General features: G+C 50.3%; 1 protein-coding gene across 3 annotated transcripts in view; it reads right to left on the bottom strand.

Annotated features, from left to right (window-relative positions):
• The window catches only part of GPC1 (glypican 1), a 329611-nt gene that overhangs the window by 6615 nt on the left and 302666 nt on the right, over positions 1-20330 (bottom strand). For all 3 annotated transcript variants that reach the window (XM_087739178.1, XM_087739179.1, XM_087739177.1), the window contains 4 exons: positions 9143-9308; positions 4440-4570; positions 1184-1303; positions 324-457 (listed from right to left, as the gene is read on the bottom strand). In XM_087739178.1, the coding sequence (XP_087595304.1) occupies positions 324-457; positions 1184-1303; positions 4440-4570; positions 9143-9308 (551 nt within the window). The remainder of the gene's footprint in view (positions 1-323; positions 458-1183; positions 1304-4439; positions 4571-9142; positions 9309-20330) is intronic.

Here is a 20330-nt window from a genome sequence, read left to right as displayed (position 1 = left end):
GTTTGTGAGGTAAACCTAGCCCTTCTGCCTTCTGAGTGCACGTGGAATTGCAAAACTGCTTCATTAGTACAAAACTATACAGTTATTTCATGGTGAATGCATTTCAATGCTTAACTCTCCAACACACAGCAAAATGACAACAGGCTTGACATTCCCTGGTACCAGTTTTTTAGGAAATGCAGCGTTTCTGGGGACAGGGACAGACCTTTTGGCTCAGTCTGAACAAGGGGGGCTGGCTGAGATGATGTATAAGTGCCTTTTATTAAACCCTCCCTCTCTCACCCAGGAATGGTGCTATCCTGGCACCTTGACCCTCTCCATACCTGCCCTTGGTCATCCCGTTCCAACACTTATCATCCGCTGCTGAGCTGGCCATTACTTTTTTGCTGCACAGGATGCCGGGCAGGGTGATCCAGTAAGTCTTGAGAGCTGTCAGATTCCCTTTGGCATCTAAAACCTGTAAACAAAGAGGATGCTCAGGGCCAGGAGAGCTCTGGGGCGCCCCAGGGCTGTGGAAAGGACAAGGATTCTGCCATTTTTTTTTGTTTTACCATCACAAAGTCTGTTTTTATGCAGACAGGGATATGTCACCAACCTTCCCCTAAAGACCAACCATCAACCCAAGCACCCAAGGCTGAAGGTTACATGCTAAGGACTGTTCTGGTACCATAAGATTAACCAGGAGAAGATCATCTTCTGGGCCATGAGGACAATGCTGAGAAGCAGCCTTGGGTATGCCAGAATGGGACAGGCAGATGTCTGTGAGTGAGGAGCCTCTGAAACGCGGGACCATGGCAGATCCTGCAGCTCATCATCCACAGAACCTAAAATCTCCATGGAGGACGACCTCTGGCCCCAGTATCCAGGCTGGTCTGCCTGAGGCTCAATGACACCAATGGCAAGGAGCCTTTTCAGATAAGTTTGGCACCAAATCCCTGAGAAATTGGTTATCAGCAACCTAGACCCCGACCCTGTGTTGAGGCAAGATCAGATCTGCTTGGGTCATGCCAGCACTCGTCAATCTGATCTTCTTCAGACTCATTGCAAAGGCAATTCAGGTCTGCCCCAACCCGCAGGACCCAGCGCTGCGCCGGCCGGGCTCCCAGGCCTCCCAGGGGAGGCAGCGCACCCGCACACCTGCCCTGGCACACCGGCGGGGAGCGAGCTTCGGAGGCAAACTCACCAGCATCTCCAGCGCTTGCGCAGAGGATTTTGCTTCCAACGCAACCTTCCCCCGCCTTTTCTTGTCCTCGGTGCTGGAGCCTTTTGTGCTGATTTTGGGATTTCCACAGCCTTGGAAAACCTGAAAAACAAACCAAACTCTCTATCCCATGTTTTGATACTATTTCTTTAATTAATTAGCACTCCACAGTTACGTTTTTTTTGTTTTTCTTCTTAAGTATGTTTATCTTTCCTACCTGCAAGATCTCTGAGATTCTGTCTTAGTTTCTGGTCAGGTTAGTCTTATGCCAGGATGTGTTTTCAGCATATTGTAACTGGTTTTGGTTACCGCTATCAAGCAAAATGTTCAGCACTAACACAAAATTAGCACGTTTTTGGATGAGTCATCAATGTTGATATTAAATTATTTCTAGCAATTTTATCTGTTCCTATTATGATTGAAAAATAAAATCCTGGGAAGAACAAGATGGGAGTTGCTCACACTCATCACACCAGTAGTGTGGGCTTCAAGATTGCAGAGCGTGTGAGCTTCATTGATTTGGACAACAGACTGAGGTGGGACTACCCCAATGACTCTTGCAGTCGGCACCCACACTCAGCAAATGAATGCCCCCTCCAACCAGGGGAATGCAAAGACAGTAGGTGTGTCACAGTCTGTCAGGTTGGATGTTTCAGGGGCAAATGACGAAGCCAAACTGATTTACCTCCTAACTTTGGGTACTTCCCACCATCATAACTACCTGCCCAGGCGTGCTTCGTAGCCAAAGGAGAGCAGAAGCACTTTGAAGGTACAAATCCTCAGACTTTGCCTCTAGGAGGAGACGAAGCGTGCCCTGGAAGCGCCTGTTTCTCCTAGTCTCTGCATGACCAGTCCAGGCAACGACACCTCTGCTGCAGATAGCCAGGGCTCAGGCAACTGAGCCTCACTGTGGCTGGTGGAAGGAGTGCTCGGACAGCCAGATTTAATGAAGCGTCAAAGGTCAGAAGGGCCTTTGCACTGTCAGTTTGATTCAGGACACACCAGCCTTTACAAAGAAAGTCATCTGATTTGAAAAGATGGCTCCAAGCTTGTTGTGGTTACCAGGGTGCTGTCCGAAGCTATCGATAAATTTGACTTTGCATGGTGTCCCCTTAAAGCACAGAAATCAAGACCTCAGGCAGGAGCACTGCTGATGGAGCCTGTGCCAGCTGCTGAATGCTTTTGCTAGTGGATTCTGACAGCCATCAGCAAAGTTGTAATCTAGACAAGAGTCCCGTCAGTGATAGTGGGTCTCACTGGTGTGTCTGAGGGACATTCAGCCCAGAACACCCCCTCCTGGGGGGCACTGTCCTGCTGACCAGATGGATCCAATGACTATGGCAGTTCAGCACCAAGCCGATTTGTTCGTCTGTCTCCTTTGCTCTGTGCATAAAGCCCCACCTTCAAAAATGCACATAGAACATTTTCAACTTGGTTCTACCAAAATAAAACCAATTTGGTTTCACTGCTGTATCTTTCTTATTGGCCTGTTACTGTTAGCAGGAGACAACTCTTTCAGGAGGTAAAAGCCCTGGGAGGTCTCCAAGACAGTGGCTCTTGCAGCAGCTCCACCACAGCATGGTATCAAGGCAATCCACTTGCCAGCCCAAGGGCTTTAGGTGAGCAATGCCCATTACTGATGGAGAGTACACGTGTCCTGCAGACTGAGATGATCAATAGTCTCCTGCATAATGAAAGCAAACAGACGTTTGCAGCCTTTGATAGCTCCTGCTGCCTGAAATCCATCAGAGAGCCACAGGGAGCGAGGGGGAGTGCAAGGAAGCAGGGAGCGTGCTCTGCAGTGCAGTGAACACAGGGCTCAGTATCAAAAGTGTTTCTTTCCAGTGATTCCCCAGATCCCAGGAGAACCCACCACTGAGGGTGTCATTGGGTCCAAGGGCCACTTCTGGCTCTTCTCACAAATGGCAGACAGTGCCCTGGCTCTAGGCTGGTAACGTTTGAAGCCCTCAGCTGCAGCCTGAGCCTACTGCCCTCAGCCCCGAGACAGAAGACTCCCAGGACTGGCTTGGGCCAGTCCTGAGCTCATCTGGCAATGATATCCTTTACCTGATCACTCTGCCATGCTCAGAACCAGAGCTTAGAGCTGCAGCAATTTGCAGCTCCTGACCTCTGCTACCAGTGCCATCAGCAAAGCCTGCCACGTTCACCTGGTCACCAGATCATACTGAGAAGCTTATCAAACACATTTGGTTGCTCCAGTCGAACACCAGTTAGACTATTTACTCCTTTTCATTGTACCAAATTTACTATATGCCCCTCGGAAACACCTTTCTTTGCAGATGATGCCATGTTTTCCCACATCATGGGCTTGCTTTTATGTAGACAACCTCAGTCTCACCTAACAAGGGAAGAAAGACTATGGCCTTTCATGTCAGAAAAGAAACCTAAACGAGTACCTGGATGCATGCTGCTGTTAGTGCTTTGACGTGTGCCAGTGAATTCCTGCTTGGCTAAGCAATACTTCTGCCCCCCCCCTTCTGCAAGACCCAGTTAGGATCTGCCCTGCTCCTTCCATCTGCATCCCCCTAACTGTGGGATAGCTGCAGGACTTGGGGAATGTCTGGGCAAAAAGCAGAAGCCCTGGAGGGCTGTTTTTGTTCCCAAAACTTCTCTTACCTGCAGCTACAGAGGTGATTGTGGTTAAGTGGATAAATATACTAAAAATAGAAGACCAATAGAAGAGAGCTTCATGATATACTTCTTGGAAGACAGGTAAGCATCAGGAGAGCCTGTTTTATACTCTCCAGATGGACTGCCAGATTGCAACTCCATCCCACAGATACAACCTGATAGCCCAGCATTTCCACTGCAGAACATCACCCCAAGGCAGGCTAAAGCAGCTGCCTCCTGTCACTAGGGACTGTGCACTTTCTGTAAATGCCTCAGCTCAGCCAAAATACTTCAGGACTCTTCAGACACCTGAGGCACCTGACAGCAAATGGCACCATGCCTCCCACAGTCACTGCATATGCAGTCCCACCTTGCATATCTGTACCTAAAGGAGGCTGGCTGGATGTGGCAGGGAGGATATTTGGAAACACTTGAGAAGGTTTTTGCCTGTGCAAGATGGGTGGTTTCCTATCATTAAAAGAGTGGACATTTGATCTCTTTCATCCTTCCTCTCCTTTAGTTCAGCTCAACAGTGAGCACAAAAAATATTTGGTCCTGGCAATTACCCATGGTGTATCCTCAGCCAGGCCCAGGCACATGCTCTTACCTTGGCTGTGATTGAATCTTTGTTTTCTTGCAAGTTAGAAATAGCTTCAGCGATCCTCATGTGAACAGTCCCTATTACAGTGTCTACGTTGTACGGTCCATCGATCCGATCAGCCACTATGACCAGGGAATCTAGTAAAACAAGACAGAGACATCTCTCATCAGACTCTGTACAAACCCAGTTAAAGATCACACTCATGCTGGGTGGGATAAGCTGTTGGCCCCTCGGCAGGCTTGCTGGGAGACATCTCTACATTTCACTACTGCCCGAGTGCATGCTCGTTTTCCTCTGGCACGGGACAGCTGTCCCTTCCCAGCACATAGGCAAAGCCATGTTCAGCGGCAGAGGAATAGAGGTCACATCCTGCAAATGGTAAATGAAACACAAAGTGACCAACATTTCCTGGGGTGCTACAGAAAGGAAAAATGGAAAATTGGTGCTGAAACATTAGAGTAATGCATAGCAATACTTGGACCTAACCCTCCTAACTCACTGTGTATCTTCAGCAAAGCACTGCAGCCAGCAGAAAGTGGGAGGATTGGGGTCAGCAAAGTGCCAAAGGTACTGGACATGGGCACTAGCTTCTGTGGCAGTGAAGGAGTGAGAAAAGGACTAATTCTTCTCACCATCACCTCTGGAAGAACAACACGCAACCAGCCAGAAAAATATCGGGCTCTAAAGGCAGAGGAGCAGACAAAAATGACCACAACTAAACTGGTAAACAGGACACGGAGCGACTGAGGGGTGTCTCTTGCTCTCAGCTCCTCTTATCTTGGAAAGCTCCGCTGTCCAAGCACTCCTGCCTGGCCTGGAAGCTCCTGCCTGGATGGCTGCTTTGGGACCGTGCTTGGCTTACAAAAAAATTACCAACGTCTGCCTACTTCCAGAGATGCTTCTCAGCACTCCAGCTGGGTCTGAAGCAAGGGCAGCCTGTATGCTCGCAGGGCTTGAGGCACTGGGGAATGCCACTGCAGAGGAAGACTGACATCCTCGGTGTCCAGCAAGATTTAAATAGGATCTCAGGGCAGGACCAAAACTGGGTTTGGACATCTAAAATGGGATCTTAACCAGGTCTGACTTTGCCAGTCAAAAATTGTAATTCTGAAAGTCACTGCTACGCTGCTGCTGCCTCAATTTCCTACCACTTGTGCTTTAGTAGGCTGGAGGCCAGGCCATGTCTAAGCTTCATCAGCACTGGCGTTCAGTTATGTGTGACCTCAGATAGCTCCAGTGTGGTCTGCGTCCCCCAAGACACACCAAAAACCTCCTGGCAGGACAAGGGATCTGTCATGGCACTGGGGTGGCCTGTGCTCATCTGGAACAGAAAGTGCTTCACATTCCTGTGGCCTCACCACATGGAAGAAAACAAGTGGGATGGCTTTGTGTTGGTTCTTCTTCTCTACACAAAGAGGGTCAAATCCCAGGGTCTAGGCTGGAGATCGGTACCATTCGTAAATGGAGTTATTCATTAGGAGTGCTTAATTCCTCCGTCCTAAATCCTGATACCTCACCCATCAGCCTGGCAGGAGACTGTCACAGCAGATGGTTGTAATGTTGCAGAAAAGCTTATTCAGCATGAGTTTGTACTGCCGACATTATGCATGAGCGATGAAACCACCACGTGAATTATACCCAGCAGTTCAACAGAATATCAGTCAAACATGTCCTTCAACCTACACCATCCCACCATGTATATGTGTCACCCGTGATACTGCTTTAAAGGACTGATGCTTATCTTTGAGCCGCAGAGCAAATTTCCTTCAAGCAGGAGTCCAGCCAGCTGGGGCACAACCAGGGACCACCACCATTTCAAACCTGCTAGGAAAGTGTTCAGTCCCTTGCCTGGGCAAGCCAGTAGAAATCAGCAGAAAGACCCCAAATGACTTCCACAAGGTCTAGGTGAGGTTTGTGCAGAAATGCTAGGCCCACAGTGGAGGTAGTACGTTAATAACGAAGGCCTGATCCTGAGCCCACTGTTGTCAATTTAACAGCAGGCTCAATCCTTGCAAGTATGTTCTCCCTGCTGTTACATGATTGATGTTCAGACCCTGACAGCTCTCAGAGAATGACCAAGCTGGGCAAGGACTAGATGAGGGACAGCACAAACCCACAGGAGATACCAGATCATGCCTACAGGGCTCACAGTCCGAAAGCAGGTCCAGCTGGCGGGGAGCAAGGGCACAAGTCAATTAGAAAAACAACTGGGAGGGCTCAAACCTCAGCCAGTCTGGATCACAAAATACTCTTTGCTCAGGTCTATAATATAGGATATAACAACATGCAAAGTCACAACTTGGAAAAATTATGTACTTATTTTCAGCACTCAAAAGAAAAGTAAAGAAAAAAGGTTTTGCTGGTTAGCTTGAGCAAGAATGGAAACAAGGGCCACAGTTTCCAAGTTAATGTGGTCTCTTAAAAGGTTTTGCTGGTTAGCTTGAGCAAGAATGGAAACAAGGGCCACAGTTTCCAAGTTAATGTGGTCTCTTTTCCTGCAACACAGTCCTATGGCAGCGCTGCTTTCTAAAGCTAAACATGCCATACAAGGGGGTAACGTTTTTTTGTATTCTGGGAAATAACATCTCCTGCAACATTAAAGAGCTTGCAGTTTAACTTTGCTGCCACTCAGGGATTGCGGTGTCATCAGACTGTATTTTCCAGACAATTTTAGCTTGCAGAGGCACTAAAGTTGAGATACAGACATTTAAATCAAAGGCTGCACCCCCAAATTAGTGATAAATTATGTTTGAAGTACTTACTATAAAAATCTCCCTTAATTTGACCTGCCCTAATTTGTCAAATTGAAAGATAAGTCAGTGTTTAGTGTAACAAAATCCTCTCCAGCTACACAGAAGGGCCTGGAGAAGGGTGAAGAATGGACAATGCCAGTGAACTGCTACCTTTGACTCTATGTCTTGCTCCAGTCCTTGATCAAATTGTGACCTCTGACACTAAAATGTTCAACTGAAATTTGAAAGCAGCTCCAATTTGCTCCTAGCCATCACCCCTTGACAAGAACAGTGTCTCCTGGGGAAGAAGAAGGCAGAAGAAGTGCAAAATGCACTCGGAATTGCCTCCCTGTCAATCAAGGAGACCTGTACATTGACCTTTCAGGAGATGGGCAGTCATCCTACCAGAAGAGCAGTGACAGGTAACACTTGGCTTGCTCTGGTCAGAAAGGCCAAAGTGCCATCAAAATCCTGGTGCAAACCCTCGGGGAAGGGAATATTCGTTCCCCTCTTTTACAGGAGCCTCCCAAGCTGCTCTCAGGGGGAGCGCTTCCAATTAGCTGCAGTAAGTTGCCACTTGGTTCGTTAGCCCCTAGCGTGAGGCAGGCAGCTGGCCAACACACCTCACCAGCCTCTGTGTGCAGTGGCTTGATATTTATTTTGCAGTGTCCCTTGAGAGGCAGATGACACCCCTTGAGCTTCAGCTGGATTTTTATTGTTAACCCCACCACACATCAACTCTGAGTCAGCCTGTCGGGCTGCAGCTGGCCAGTGAGCTGGCAGTCTTGCTGGCCAGGCAGCAGGAGCCAAGACAAGGGAAAAGGCCAAGCCCGAAGCTTATCTCCCCTAGTGCCTGCCTTCTGTGAGCCCAGACAAACATCAAGGCTCCCTCAGGTCTCAGATCACTCCAGGTCTAAATGTACAACCTGGGAGAGAAAGAGGAGCTTGCTGGGTAATGCTCTGTGGGCACAAGGAAGAGAGCTTTACCACTGCAAACAACCTCCCCTGGTGGACTGCAGATGGGGAGAGGATGTGCGCTGTAACACAAACACACCATTTTCTAAACACAGACCCTCACCAGCCTTAAACCATGCCCATCAGCTCCACAAGCCACTCCCAGCAGCAGTTCACAGTTAAACCAGGAGCCACAGGCTCTGGAAAAACAGCTGAGTGACACATGAGGTCTTCTTAAAAGAGGTGCCCAGGTCTGATCAGGCAACACAGAATTTCCTGCAGAAACGCCTGGTTGAAGTTCTCCAGCCTGTGTTGCACAGGAGATCAGACCAAACCATCACAGTGATATTTCTGGCTTTAAACTCAATGAAATGGACATGCTATACACCCACAGCCCACTTTAAGAGACCCATCAGCTTAACCGAGTGACAAAACCAAACCAAAATGAGCTCTTCTCTTATTTAAAATACAAGTCTAATTTTCCAATTCCTGGCAATGCCTGTGACTTCTCTCTCCCCATGTTTTTGTTTAAGACACCTCTTCCCATTTACAAGTATGCAATTCTGCTCCCTTTGCTCTTCACCCATGCAAACAGTTTCTGGCTGGTTTCTAGACTGCCTCCCAAGGAGGGCAGCAAGTGCTTCTCCTGTGCTCTCACAAGTGCTCTGGTGTGGATGAGGAGGCAGCTCTGACAGCGTACAGGTGGCAGGATCTGTCCCTAAGCTTCAGCACTTGGGAGGGAAGGAAGAATTATTTGAATGCAAAGTGTGGGCAATCCCAAATCAGCACAGTCAAGCTGAGAGCTCTTTGAGCCCTTGTTAGCCAGCCCAGCAGTGTCCGTTCTAATGGTATTAAAGCCCAGCAAAATGTCCTGCAATAGCTTCTAAGCATCAGATCATGGACAGAGAAACTGTGGTGTAAGAGCCTCCAACGGTCCTTTCTTTACTTGCCAAACACTACCTCAGAGAGTTCAAAAGTTGCCGTGATAGGCAGCTGTGCTGCAGCAGAGTAAGGTCACCTTACCCATCAGGTACTTCCACTCGGTGTTCAGGTCCGCTTGGTTGGCCAGGCAGCCCTTCACGACATTCAGGCAGTAGTTGTTGCACGGCTTCACGCTGGACATGCCCCGGCAGTGTGGGCAGTACATCAGCTTCATGATGGCGCGAGTGCACTCATGGCTGAGAGATACCTGGGGGAGACAGATCAGAGTCAGACACACAGGCTGGTCAGGGGGGGACGTGGGCGAACTCCCCCCTTCCCTGGGGTGAAGGAGCTTGGTGTGATCTGAAAGGCAGCACGGCTCCCCGGGTGTGCAGCCTTGGGAAAGCTGCTTACCCTCTCACTGCCTCTCCTTCCCCCCACCCTTCCTCGGGCGTCACCCCTGTCAGAGGGACGGGACCTCTGAGGCAGCTGCTATTTCCTCGGGCTGTGTTTGAAGCCAGGGTTCTGGGAAAAAACCATGAGCACCATCCTCCTTCCAGCTAGGTCTGGTGGCCACAAGGACAGCCTGGGCTGTCCACCGGCTGTAATCGTGACGCAGACACATGGTGCACGTATGCCCTTGGAGCCCCTGCAATCAGTGCCACCGCCGTGCCCTTTCTGCAGGCAGGGTTTGTTGTCACTGCCCGGCAGATGCAGGTGTCCCACCACAAACCACATCTCCGGCTTCCTGGGGGGACGCACAGCGGGGGCCTGGACATGGAAAGTTCTCAGCTGGCATCTTTGGAAAGGAGAATGGTGTTGGGGGAAGACTTGTACAATTCCAAAAACATGGGCAATTGAGAGTACTCGACACTGGGAAGTGATTGCTCTCTGAAAGCACTTCAGCAGCCGCAGGCAGCTGGCGAAGTGGGCAACACATGCCGTGCCAGCAGCTTGCAGGCACTGCACATGCAGTCAATGCTTTGCCTCCAGGTGCCTCTGGAGGTGGCTTTGCCACCTTTAATTAAACCACCCTCGTCCCATAAGCACAGAGCCAGCGCAGGTGCAGAGCCCAGAGAGCAGGGCAGCAGCCTTCGCAGCGCGTCAAAGTCCCCCCAGACCATCAGCCACGGGACAGTGTCCCCCTCTGACTGCTATGGGCAAGGGCCTGTCAGTGTAAGATGAGGGATGTATAACAACCTGGCAGAGCCTGCAGAGATGCTGGCAGAGCTCAGCACTCCCCTGTCTTATTGCTAAAGTGTTTTCTCCTTTGTAGTCTTTTTCCATCTTTGCTCAGATCCAAGTCTGACATTGTCCCTTATCATTCTTTTAAAATAATTTACAAAAATAAACATAAGTGTCTGCATGCAAATATCCCTTGATACCAGGTACTCAGCACTCACAAGGAGCCCAAAGGAGGAAAGTGATGGAAGGGGCAAATCTCAACGTGGAAAAATCCCTGAGCCATGAACCGCAGTTGCAATGCTGAGAACTGCCCTGACCTCTTTATTGCTTGTGAAAAATACTTTGAACATGGCCTTTTAAGTTTCTTCTGGGGGAACTCCAGAAAGATTCAGTTCTGAGGTACCCCTAGTGTGAACATGCTGAGCCCACTATCGGAGGTTGAGAGAGAAAATCCCTAAGCTTCTCCCCTCCTGAAACTGCCTGCACGATAGCACCTCACTTCCAGTCAGCCTTGAAAAACAGATGTTGGATGTCTTCATCGGGCAGGAATGCATTAAAATAACCTCGTGAGAACCTTCTTCAGGACCAAGACAAAAATTTCTAGGTCTCAGAGAGAGAACCCAAATGGAGACCGCTTCCCTGCCTCCGCAGCCAGAACAAGCCCTGAGATGCCTTCGGACAAACGCTGTGCTTCACTGCGGCTGGAGGGGCTGAGCCCTGGAGGAAACACCATGCACGTCAAGGCTTCGTTCTGCTTCCTCGGCGAGGTTTCTGCCTCCTTTCTGGGACAACTCCTCCAGACAAAAACCGGCGCCCGGCTGCCGTGCAGCTCTTCTGCCAGGAGATGGAGGCTTTGTCCTGCCGCACCGCACGGTGCCACATGCTTTATCCCCGGGAGAAGCTGGCGAAGGCACTGCCGTCTCCCGCCTCAGTGATGAAGAGGGGATGCAACAAAGCAGAGGGACAGGCAAACAAAAGAATAGTTTATTTTTCATCTCAGGGTTTAAATAACCATGACTGAATAGTGACTGAAAAGACAACAGGTAAGAGCACGTTTAACACTAACAGACTAGCTGAAGACCTTCCGAAACCAGAGCATTTGCACAGAAACCAGGAGATGCAGCTAGGAAAGGAGCTGTGACCTCTCCTTCCCCAGACAGAGCATTTGCAAACATGAATCATACGGTGAAGCTCCAACCATAGCATGTAACCTGCACAGGCAATCAGGTCCCGAACACAACTTTGTCTCCATGTTTTACCGGCATGCCCCCTCACCGCTCGTCCTGGCTTATCCAGCTGTGGCCGTGGAGCACTGTAACCTCGCACAGCACAAACCTGGCTGCAACATCCCGGGAGCCACGGCACAAATGAGTCACATAGCTGGGCCCTGGAACATGGGACTTTCCACAGTACTGATGAGAACCAGGGAGCAGCCGGATGGTTTGCCTGCGCCCACATATATCCGTGGTTGCACTGCGCAGCCTTTTGGAGTGGAGGGAGCTGAAGTGCTTTGGCTGGAAAGTGGGAGTGCAGCATCGCCTGCGCAGGAAACGCCCTTGGGGCGATGCGGGCCAGCCATCCAGTGGCAGAGAGGACAGCCACCAGCAGCTAGAAAACAAAGCTATTTGGTACCCTGCCAGAGCCCACGGGGGACATGGAGAGAGGCAAACGACAGATCTTGGCTCAGAAAAGCATCTCCAACATGCTTAGCTTTAAAGTACAGTGCAAACCCAGCAACTGTACTGCAGCTACCCAGGTGACCACAGCGAGCCCGTATTTAAATGAAGCTTGTGACAGGCCCAGTGGGCATTTAACAAGTATTTATGCTTGCAGAATTTATCCTGGTCTCTGCATTTATTTCTGTGCATGTCTTTTTCTGCCAAAAAAAAAAAAAGGACCTTCACATGCTGAGCACAGCACTCCCTCACCCACCGGAGAGTAATCGTGCAGGGCTACCCGTGCCCTGCCACCACGCAGAGCTGTAGAAGGGGAGCGGCAGTGGGGGCCTGCTCCTCGGTGCCCACCTACTCCATCTGGCCTCGGGCATGACTGGCAAGCGTGGGCAGCTGCCAAGGCTCCCCGTGACGCAGACAGCTGCCTGCTGTCCTGCAACCCACCTAGCTCCGACCTGTCCACGGCTGTCAGCCAGCCAAAACTGTCTGTCCCCAGCCACACCACCTGCATCCATGCCAGGGCCCACAGAGTGGCTGCCTCCCGCCCATGCAGCTCTTGTGGGCTGTTGCCACCTGCCTTGGGGCAGCAGGTGCAGGCAGAGCACCGGGTGACAACGGTGCCCAAGGCTCAGGCTCAGCTCCTGATGCTCTGGGGGGAAAAACGCTGCTTTTGCACCTCAGCAAGGGTCGTTTCTGGATGTCAGAGAGGACCTGTGTGCGTCGCCAGCCTGTCACTCTCGCAAGGTGGCTTTGTCTCCTGGAGGACAGGGGAGTGCCACACTGCCCCAGGTGCAGGCAGCCTGCAGCCTCCAGGCAAGGCGGCACCCCTCGCCCCTGCTCCCGTGCCCCAGAGCCTCTCCTCTGAAGGTGAGCAGGTGACACATCCACCACCAGCTGTTGCTCCACTGAATCTGGCAGGTGCCAACTGTTCAACTTAATCTCTTGGCAGAAAGGATAAGTATTAATTTTTGCAGGTGGAAGAGGCCAGGCTCCACTCCCTTTCCCCAAAGAATGACTCAAACCTCTCCTGTTGGCAGCAGCACTCCTTTTTTACAGGCAGGCTGCAGAGGTGAACCGAGAACAGAGGGATGAGAGGGCAGGAAGAGGAATTTCAGAGAGTATTTTCTGCATGTTTTTTTGGCCAGAGCTCAGTTCCTCATTGTTCCACCCAGCCCATGGACTTCTGCTCCACACAGGGCAGAGGAGAGCGAGGGCTTGGGGCTCCGAGAGCCCTCCCGGCCCTGATCCTGTACCATCCCTTAGGGGGACTTGCAGCATGCAAGGAACGGAGCCCTTTAAACATCTTTTAGTCCCTGTGGATTAGTTTGCTGAAGTAAACTTCCAGGGTTTTTTCAGGTATGTTGTATCACAGAATCATAGAATCATAGAATCGTTAAGGTTGGAAAAGACCCTTAAGATCATCGAGTCCAACTGTTAACCTATCACTGCTGAGTCCACCACTAAACCATGTCCTCAAGGACCACGTCTACCTGTCTTTTAAATACCTCCAGGGATGGAGACTCAACCACTCAATCCACACAGGGGAATCCCAGCCACAGTTAGGAGGGGCTGAGATTCCCTCCCCTGTATGCATACAGCAACACAACCTGGAGAGCGCTGCAGCTCTCCTGCCTGCTCACCTCTCGGGCACAGCCAGCTCCAGCAGTGGCACTGGGGAGAAGGGCTTCTCAGCCTGGAGCTGTGGGACCACGCGCCCTCCATGGCAGCTCTTTCCAGATAAACACTCCCACAGTGAGAGTGAAGCAGTTTCTTCAGGCTGGCAAAGTCAAGACTGACCTCCACCTGCACACTGAGACATCTTCAATTCCTTGCGCTTCTGCATTCACCCTTCAGCCTTTAGAAGAACCTGAAACATTACAACCTGCCCCCCTGCCCAACCGCTAATAGATGCCAGCTAAGACCTGATGGAGAGCCCCTCTGGCTTCCCAGCACAGATTTGCAATAACTGATAGATCAATAAGCAACGTCCTCTGTTCATCACAGGTGGCCTGAAAGCAGGAGCACACAAATTCCTGCAGATGGAGTGAAAGCTAACATAATTTTCTCATCTTTAAATGATCTGGCACAGCATGAAGACAGTACATGACAATAATTGATTTCTCCATGATTTTACCATCAACTTGGCCCAGCCTGTGGCTGGTTCTCCTTTAAGAAGACATGGTTCTCCTTTAATTCTACTGGCACCTATACTCTTTTCTTAGCTCAGTGACCTAGACACTGCATTAAGATGTCAAGAGAACATGCACAATACATTGGAGAAGCCATTTCCCAAGGATCTGGAAAAAAAAATATTACTGAGAGATATGGCTTGGAGCCAGGGCACTCCTCATTCAGTTGTCAGAAGTATAAATAAATACATAAAACAAAGCTAAGCCCAGCTTAAAAATACATTGTTCCTACATCACTGCTCAGTTAAAATCCACATACTCTATTCTGATTCCAGTGACATCAGCGGGTACAGTCCCTTAAAGTGTAAGCCCAGTGATGAAGTGATAAGGAAAAAATATTATTCTAAGATATACCCAAAATAGCAGACAAATCGGTATTGAGCAATAAATCATTTTAATTAAAACTACGTTACAGCTGGGGATACAGTAGTTGATTCGAGTAGCAATGAGGTAATGCAACGGGAACAGGTGGCTGCCTCATAAAAAGCCCCATTCCACCATAAGCGCTGACATTTCAAGGAGGTTGTCATCAGGTATTACCCCGTGACGGTGGCTCGTAGCAAGAGACGAGCTCTGTGCTTTTCCATGGCTACTTTCCAAAGCCTGATGTGCTCATGCTTTGTTGACGGAGCCACCCAACCAGATGTGAATTGCTGGAGGCAAACGCTTTGCCAGAGCAAAAGATCTCTGCAGACTCTCTTGTATCATGTCTCGGACGGAGCTGGAGCTTGCTTGCAGGTTTGCGCAGCTCACGGCACAGCCACCCAACGCGACCGCTGAGCTGCCACTATTCGGCACCGGTGTTTGCACAGCAGCCAGCAGAGAACGGGCACGTGTGGAGGTAATATGACAGAAAATTGAGAACACCTAATTCTCAGCATTCAGAGTGGCATTGTTTTCCCTAATTTTTCCTCCTCCTGAGCAATGTTTAAATCAATTACAGTAAAATTAATGACTTTCGCAAGCAATTTGCTGAGAGGATGGGCTGGGGGCTTAGTCGCTAGCTGGGTTCCTTGCCACCCCCCAGCCAATTTAGAAGATATTCAGTGTGAAAGGCTTCTAACAAAAAAAAAAGCTCCTGCCATGTATTTTATTAATATGCTTTCTAAGCAGACAATCACAGAAACACAGGAGGCTCAGGGATAACAAGCAGTCACACACTCTGCCTCCCTGCATTGAGACACATTTGAGGAGAACTAAGTTATCCTTCGTATTACCTAAAACATAACTTCAGAACAGTTATAAACTTTCTGAAGTGAGACACAGGGAGGCAAAACTAATTGTAGAAGGGAAAGCACTCAGCTCAAACAGGCGAGACACCCCTGCACAGACACTCTAGGGACTGAAGACACCTCAGTGCAGACAGTTCTTGGGATGGCCAGGGCTTTAGTCTCTGTAGGACACACAGCAGCAGGGCAGCACTCTGGTCAAAATGGGCTAGATTTTTCCAGAACACAGGAAAAAGCCTTCTTGTCTTTCCTCTGTGCCTTTAAAGAACAAATCAAACTTGTGATTTCCATGTTCAACCCAAGTTACGCATCTTTGAACATACAGATGCTCACAGATAACAAAAGCATGTTTTATAGAGCCACGGGACACTTTTCTCTCAGACCCACCATTATCTGTTCTTTCTCCCACTACAGCACCTACCCAGGTTATATGTTGATTCTCCAAACAACACCCACTGATTTGTAGACCTCTCTTCAGCGTAAGGTTTGGTGCAAGTCACAAGGGATGCAAAAAAAGGGGTGCAATTCCTCCTGGCCTGACCCCGGACCTCTCTGAATCTACAATTGTGGGAGGTTTTTTACCCTTCTGAACTGGGACCTCATTTGACAGGTCACACAGAATAATAGAGAGGTGCAAAGGAGAGATATGTTTTCTGCTGTTACCCTAATGCCTACTGCGTGGAAAACATTCAAGAGCCTCCGAAACACCCTGAGTAATATCAGGGCACAGAAAGGACCATGGAAGTGATGATATGAGTCTTATATGTCACAGAATTTTCACAAGCACCCTGTCTCTTTTAGCTAAAAGCTGCTACACCCTCCTCACGCCAAAAAGCATTTCTTTATCCAAGCCAATTATTTCCTGAAAAGGTGGCTGGAGAGACCAAAGAACGAAGTGTGGGATGCAGAGAGGAAGGCCCTGGGGAACAGTGACCGAAGAGGCACTAGTGCTGGGACAAGCTCTGTATGTCACATCCAGGAGTTACAGGGTCTTTTTGATCGAGCAATGATCCCCTCCCAGCTTCCTGAACATTGGAGCAAGGTTGAGCTTTAGGAAGCCACAGCCATCTGGAAAATCGTTTTAACAGTGGCAGTACCAAGCTGCTACCGCAGCAGCTGGCTCTTGGGCACAGCACACCCGGCTCTGTCCGGCTGTGAGGGGTGAGCCCGGCTCTGTTCCTCCCGCAGCCAGCGGCAGGGCTCCTCCTGCGCCCATCGGGAGGTGGCCAGCTCCTTTGGCACCCAGAACCTGCAGCCAAGCTGCCGATGCTGCTTTTGAAGTGCTGGCTTCAAACAAGAAAAAGAAAAAAAAAAAGAAAAAAAAACCCCAACCCCAATTCCTTTCTCCTTTTGAAGCCTGGCTTAAAAGCAAATGAGAACCTGCAGCCTAGTTGCAATGTGATGGGACTCCTCGGCCTTCAGGGGCCTTTAAGTACATCTGAAAGGCATTTAACACCAATAAAATAAGCTGAGCTCTTGCTGGTATTTTTCCTACCCCCCCACTCCCCTTGCACATTCACCCCCAGGCTGCTGTGAGCCATCTGTGCCTTGCTTCTCAGGGGAAGCAGGGTTAAGTAGAGGGGAGAGATTTGGGGATGGACAAAGAGGCCTGGGTGAAAAATACAGGCTGCTGGAAGTGCTGTCAATCCCCCTGGCTTGTCATGGGGACGCTGGCAGGTCGGGCTGATGGAGGGAGAAGGCTGAGCTAGGCCCTAACCCTGTTGGTGGAGGTGTCGTTCTGGCAGCTCTGTCCCCTCTAAAAATTCTGCCCAAGGCAGTATGAGGTAGGCCCGCAGGGAGCTCTCTGCAGGTTGGTGTTGGTGTTTGCTGAGCTGGACCATGTCCCTGCCACACGGCTCCTCTCCCAGTCCCTTCCTGGCTCTGGCCTCCCAGGAGCAGTATGGACCTAAGGTGGGCATGGGGACCTGTAGCACCTGGCTGCTGTTTTGCCGTGGTGTGGGGATGGTTGGGGTGGACACAAAATGCCTCCAGACATGTCAGATATATGTCAAAATCTGCCTGCACTAACTCCCAGGTATATTTTTCCAGGTAGAAAGACTTACTGTCTGAATGGCCATTCTAACCTCCAGAAGCACCAGTTAAACCCAGCAACATCAGGCAACTTCAGTTTCCAAGCCAACAGATGCTTTAAAGCCAGCAGACAGCTTTCTAGAGGTAGGCACATGTCCTGGGCAGCTAGAGGCAGAGTGCACCTAGAGCTGGAGACCTCGACAGGTTCGGGGGCTGAACACAGCTATGCAGGCAGCTGCAGCCGAGGCATTCGTAGCACCCTCGCTTACCTTCTCATGCATATTTCAAAGGCAGGTGATAGAAGTAAGGGCAGTTTTTCCTGCCAGCTGTGAAAAACCCATTCTGGGATAGTGTTTAAGAGAAAACAGGTCAGGTCTTCACAGATCAGGCCGTGTGCACTGGGAAATACAGGTGGGTGTTCAGAGCCACTCCAATTACCCCAAATCCCTCAGGTGGAATTGTACAGTTGGGATAAAGTTGTCAGTATGAAGAACAGCAGCTACAAAAAAAGGCCAAGCAGGGGAGCGGGTCCTGCCAGGCCAGCAGTGAGGAGCGCTGCCGAGCCACCCGCGGGACGAACGGCAGCCCAGGAACATGCTCAGAAAGCCAGCCTTGCCCTCTCTTTTATAACAAGACCAGCATTGGGAGGACAGGTTTGTGTTTCACCAGGGAGCTGGCTGGGTCTGTGATCGGGGCTATCTGCAACGTGGCAATTTCATGTTGGAAAACATTTCATTTTTACAGTCTCCCCACGGAAGGACCTTCAAATACTATGACCAACAAAAGCCGGGCTGTGCTGTTCTTTGCATTGCCACATGTGCAAGCAGGAAATCAGGGCGACGGCTGCTCCGTGCACTGGGCCGTCAGCGCCCAATTTCCCCGGTGAAAGGAGCAGGAGCTGCAGGTGCTCCCAGCCCTCCACCAGCACGGGGAAGCCGGCGCAGGGAGCAGACCCCGCTCTCTCCGCCACATGGTCAGCAGCTGCCTTGTGCATGTTTATGCCAGCCCTGATGTAATTAGCACCTTGACGTGTGTTAAATGAACCAAGCTTTCCAATCTTTCAGAATAAAACTCTAAAAGAAACAGCTGCGGGGCTGACAGAAATATGATTCTTTCAAAGTCTAATGAATTGTATAATCACTTCAGTCATTATTTTGCATTTTCCTTCCATAAATGCACAGCCACAAGTCCTTGGAGCAGAGTGAGTTTTAAGCCTCACCAAGCCCATCATTCAAGATACATCAAACATGTTTCCAAACCCCCATCAGCGATCAGAAAGCGAGCGGGGCGCAGGCGCAGCGTGCTGGGTGGTGGCTGTGCTGTGGTCCGGTGCCAGGGGTAGGGCACAGACAACCCCACAGTTCGGTGACCCTCTTGCTTTCACCTCACTATGTTCAGCTCAGCGCAGGGTGAGGGATACAGAGGATGGAGGCTGATGCCAAATCCGTGCCCTTCACGCTCCAGCAAACCAGAGCTGCTCTTAAGCCTGAGGCCAGACAGACTGCCTGGGTCCATCCCTGCCAGCCCAGCAGCAAAATGGCCATTTTGCAGACTTGGGGGGGGAGGGAGGGGGGAAGAAGGCAAGGGTAATGCAGCCAAACTGAGGCAGCAAAACAGGGAGCAGAGTCGGCCCCGTCTCCCTCTGCAGCCAGCGGTGAGGGCACTTCCAGAGGGCAGTGACGATGGCTCCAGAATGCAGTACAGCGCAGTGCAGCCTGCGAGGGACACCAGACCCGAGGGCAGGACCCACAGCTAACCAGGAGGATCTGCGCCTTTGGATTCCAGCCTAGTGCCTAACTGCCTTCAGATATTAAAATGAGGAAGATTCATGTGGATAGGCAAACTGCTGTCATGCTCCTCTCCTTCCAGAGGAAAATACTGCAAGCCACCACCTGCCTATTCAACACACTCCCTGCTCTGTTCATCTGATGCAGTTATTTCCAGCTGGTACAATTTTCAATCCTTTGAAAACTAGATTCAATTGACTTTTAACCACCAGGTAGATAGGGGAGACATATACCTGCTTGCCTGCATTATTTCTATTCTATTCAGAACACCTATGGGCTTTTATCCCTGAAGGGTTGTAATTTAAACATAATAATGGATAGAAATACTGGAAAGTTGTATGTGAAATACATAAGGATGTGTTCAAGACTGCATGCTCCCCATCCAGTTCGATTTGAATCTGTTCAAACAAATTCCAACATTATTGCAAAACTCCCTCCCTAGCTTTACATGCAGCAGTGCTGGAAAAGAGCAATGGGCTGCGAGGGGTGCGTGTGGGGCTGCAGGAGCTGCTGTACCAAGTTGTTTAAGGCAAGAGGCAGCTGATGGGAGGCTGGTGACTCAGGGAGCACTGCCAGCTCGGGGAAAGGGATATTAAACTTCTTGAGTCTACAGACGGAATCGGGCTGACTGGGACTTAGATCTAAAACATTTTAAGCCATGCAATCCCACATATAAACTGCCCAGGGACAGCTCGCCAAGAAAACAGGAGACACTTCAGCAGAGGTGACGCTGACCTCGGCAAGGAAGGGCACGTCCCAGCCCTGTGCGCTAGCGGGCCCCACAGAGCCCAGCAGCGGGGCCGGTCTTGGCGGCTGTGCCAGAGGCTGTGCGCGGGCAGGAGGAAGCGAGCGCAGGGGCCGCTGCTGGAAGTAGTCCCTGAAGGTACAAGAGCTTATTTCAGCCTGTAGTCTAAGACGGTGTTCACAGGCAGGGGTGTCTGAAGTACCACAGGCTTCTCAACTCCTGGGACTTCAGTCCTCCTCCTCCTGAATACAGCCAGACCTGCAAGGGGTGCTTGTGGCATTTTCCACCCGATGAACTGCTGCTGGGTCTGCAGCAGTACAAACTTTTAGCACAGGCACCGACCAGCTCATTTTCAGAAAGCCCCATCGGTGGTTTGCAATGACAGTAGGGGAAAAAAAAAAAGAAAGAAGCCCAGCACGCTCCAGCAGTTGCTGTTTGTGCCTGGCTGTGG

The sequence above is a fragment of the Nipponia nippon genome, unplaced genomic scaffold (genome assembly GCF_047370975.1).
Source record: "Nipponia nippon isolate SJK-2023a ecotype South Korea unplaced genomic scaffold, ASM4737097v1 scaffold_7, whole genome shotgun sequence".
Taxonomy (NCBI): domain Eukaryota; kingdom Metazoa; phylum Chordata; class Aves; order Pelecaniformes; family Threskiornithidae; genus Nipponia; species Nipponia nippon.
Note: the sequence above shows the minus strand (reverse complement) of the source record. Positions and strands in the feature narration are given on the sequence as shown.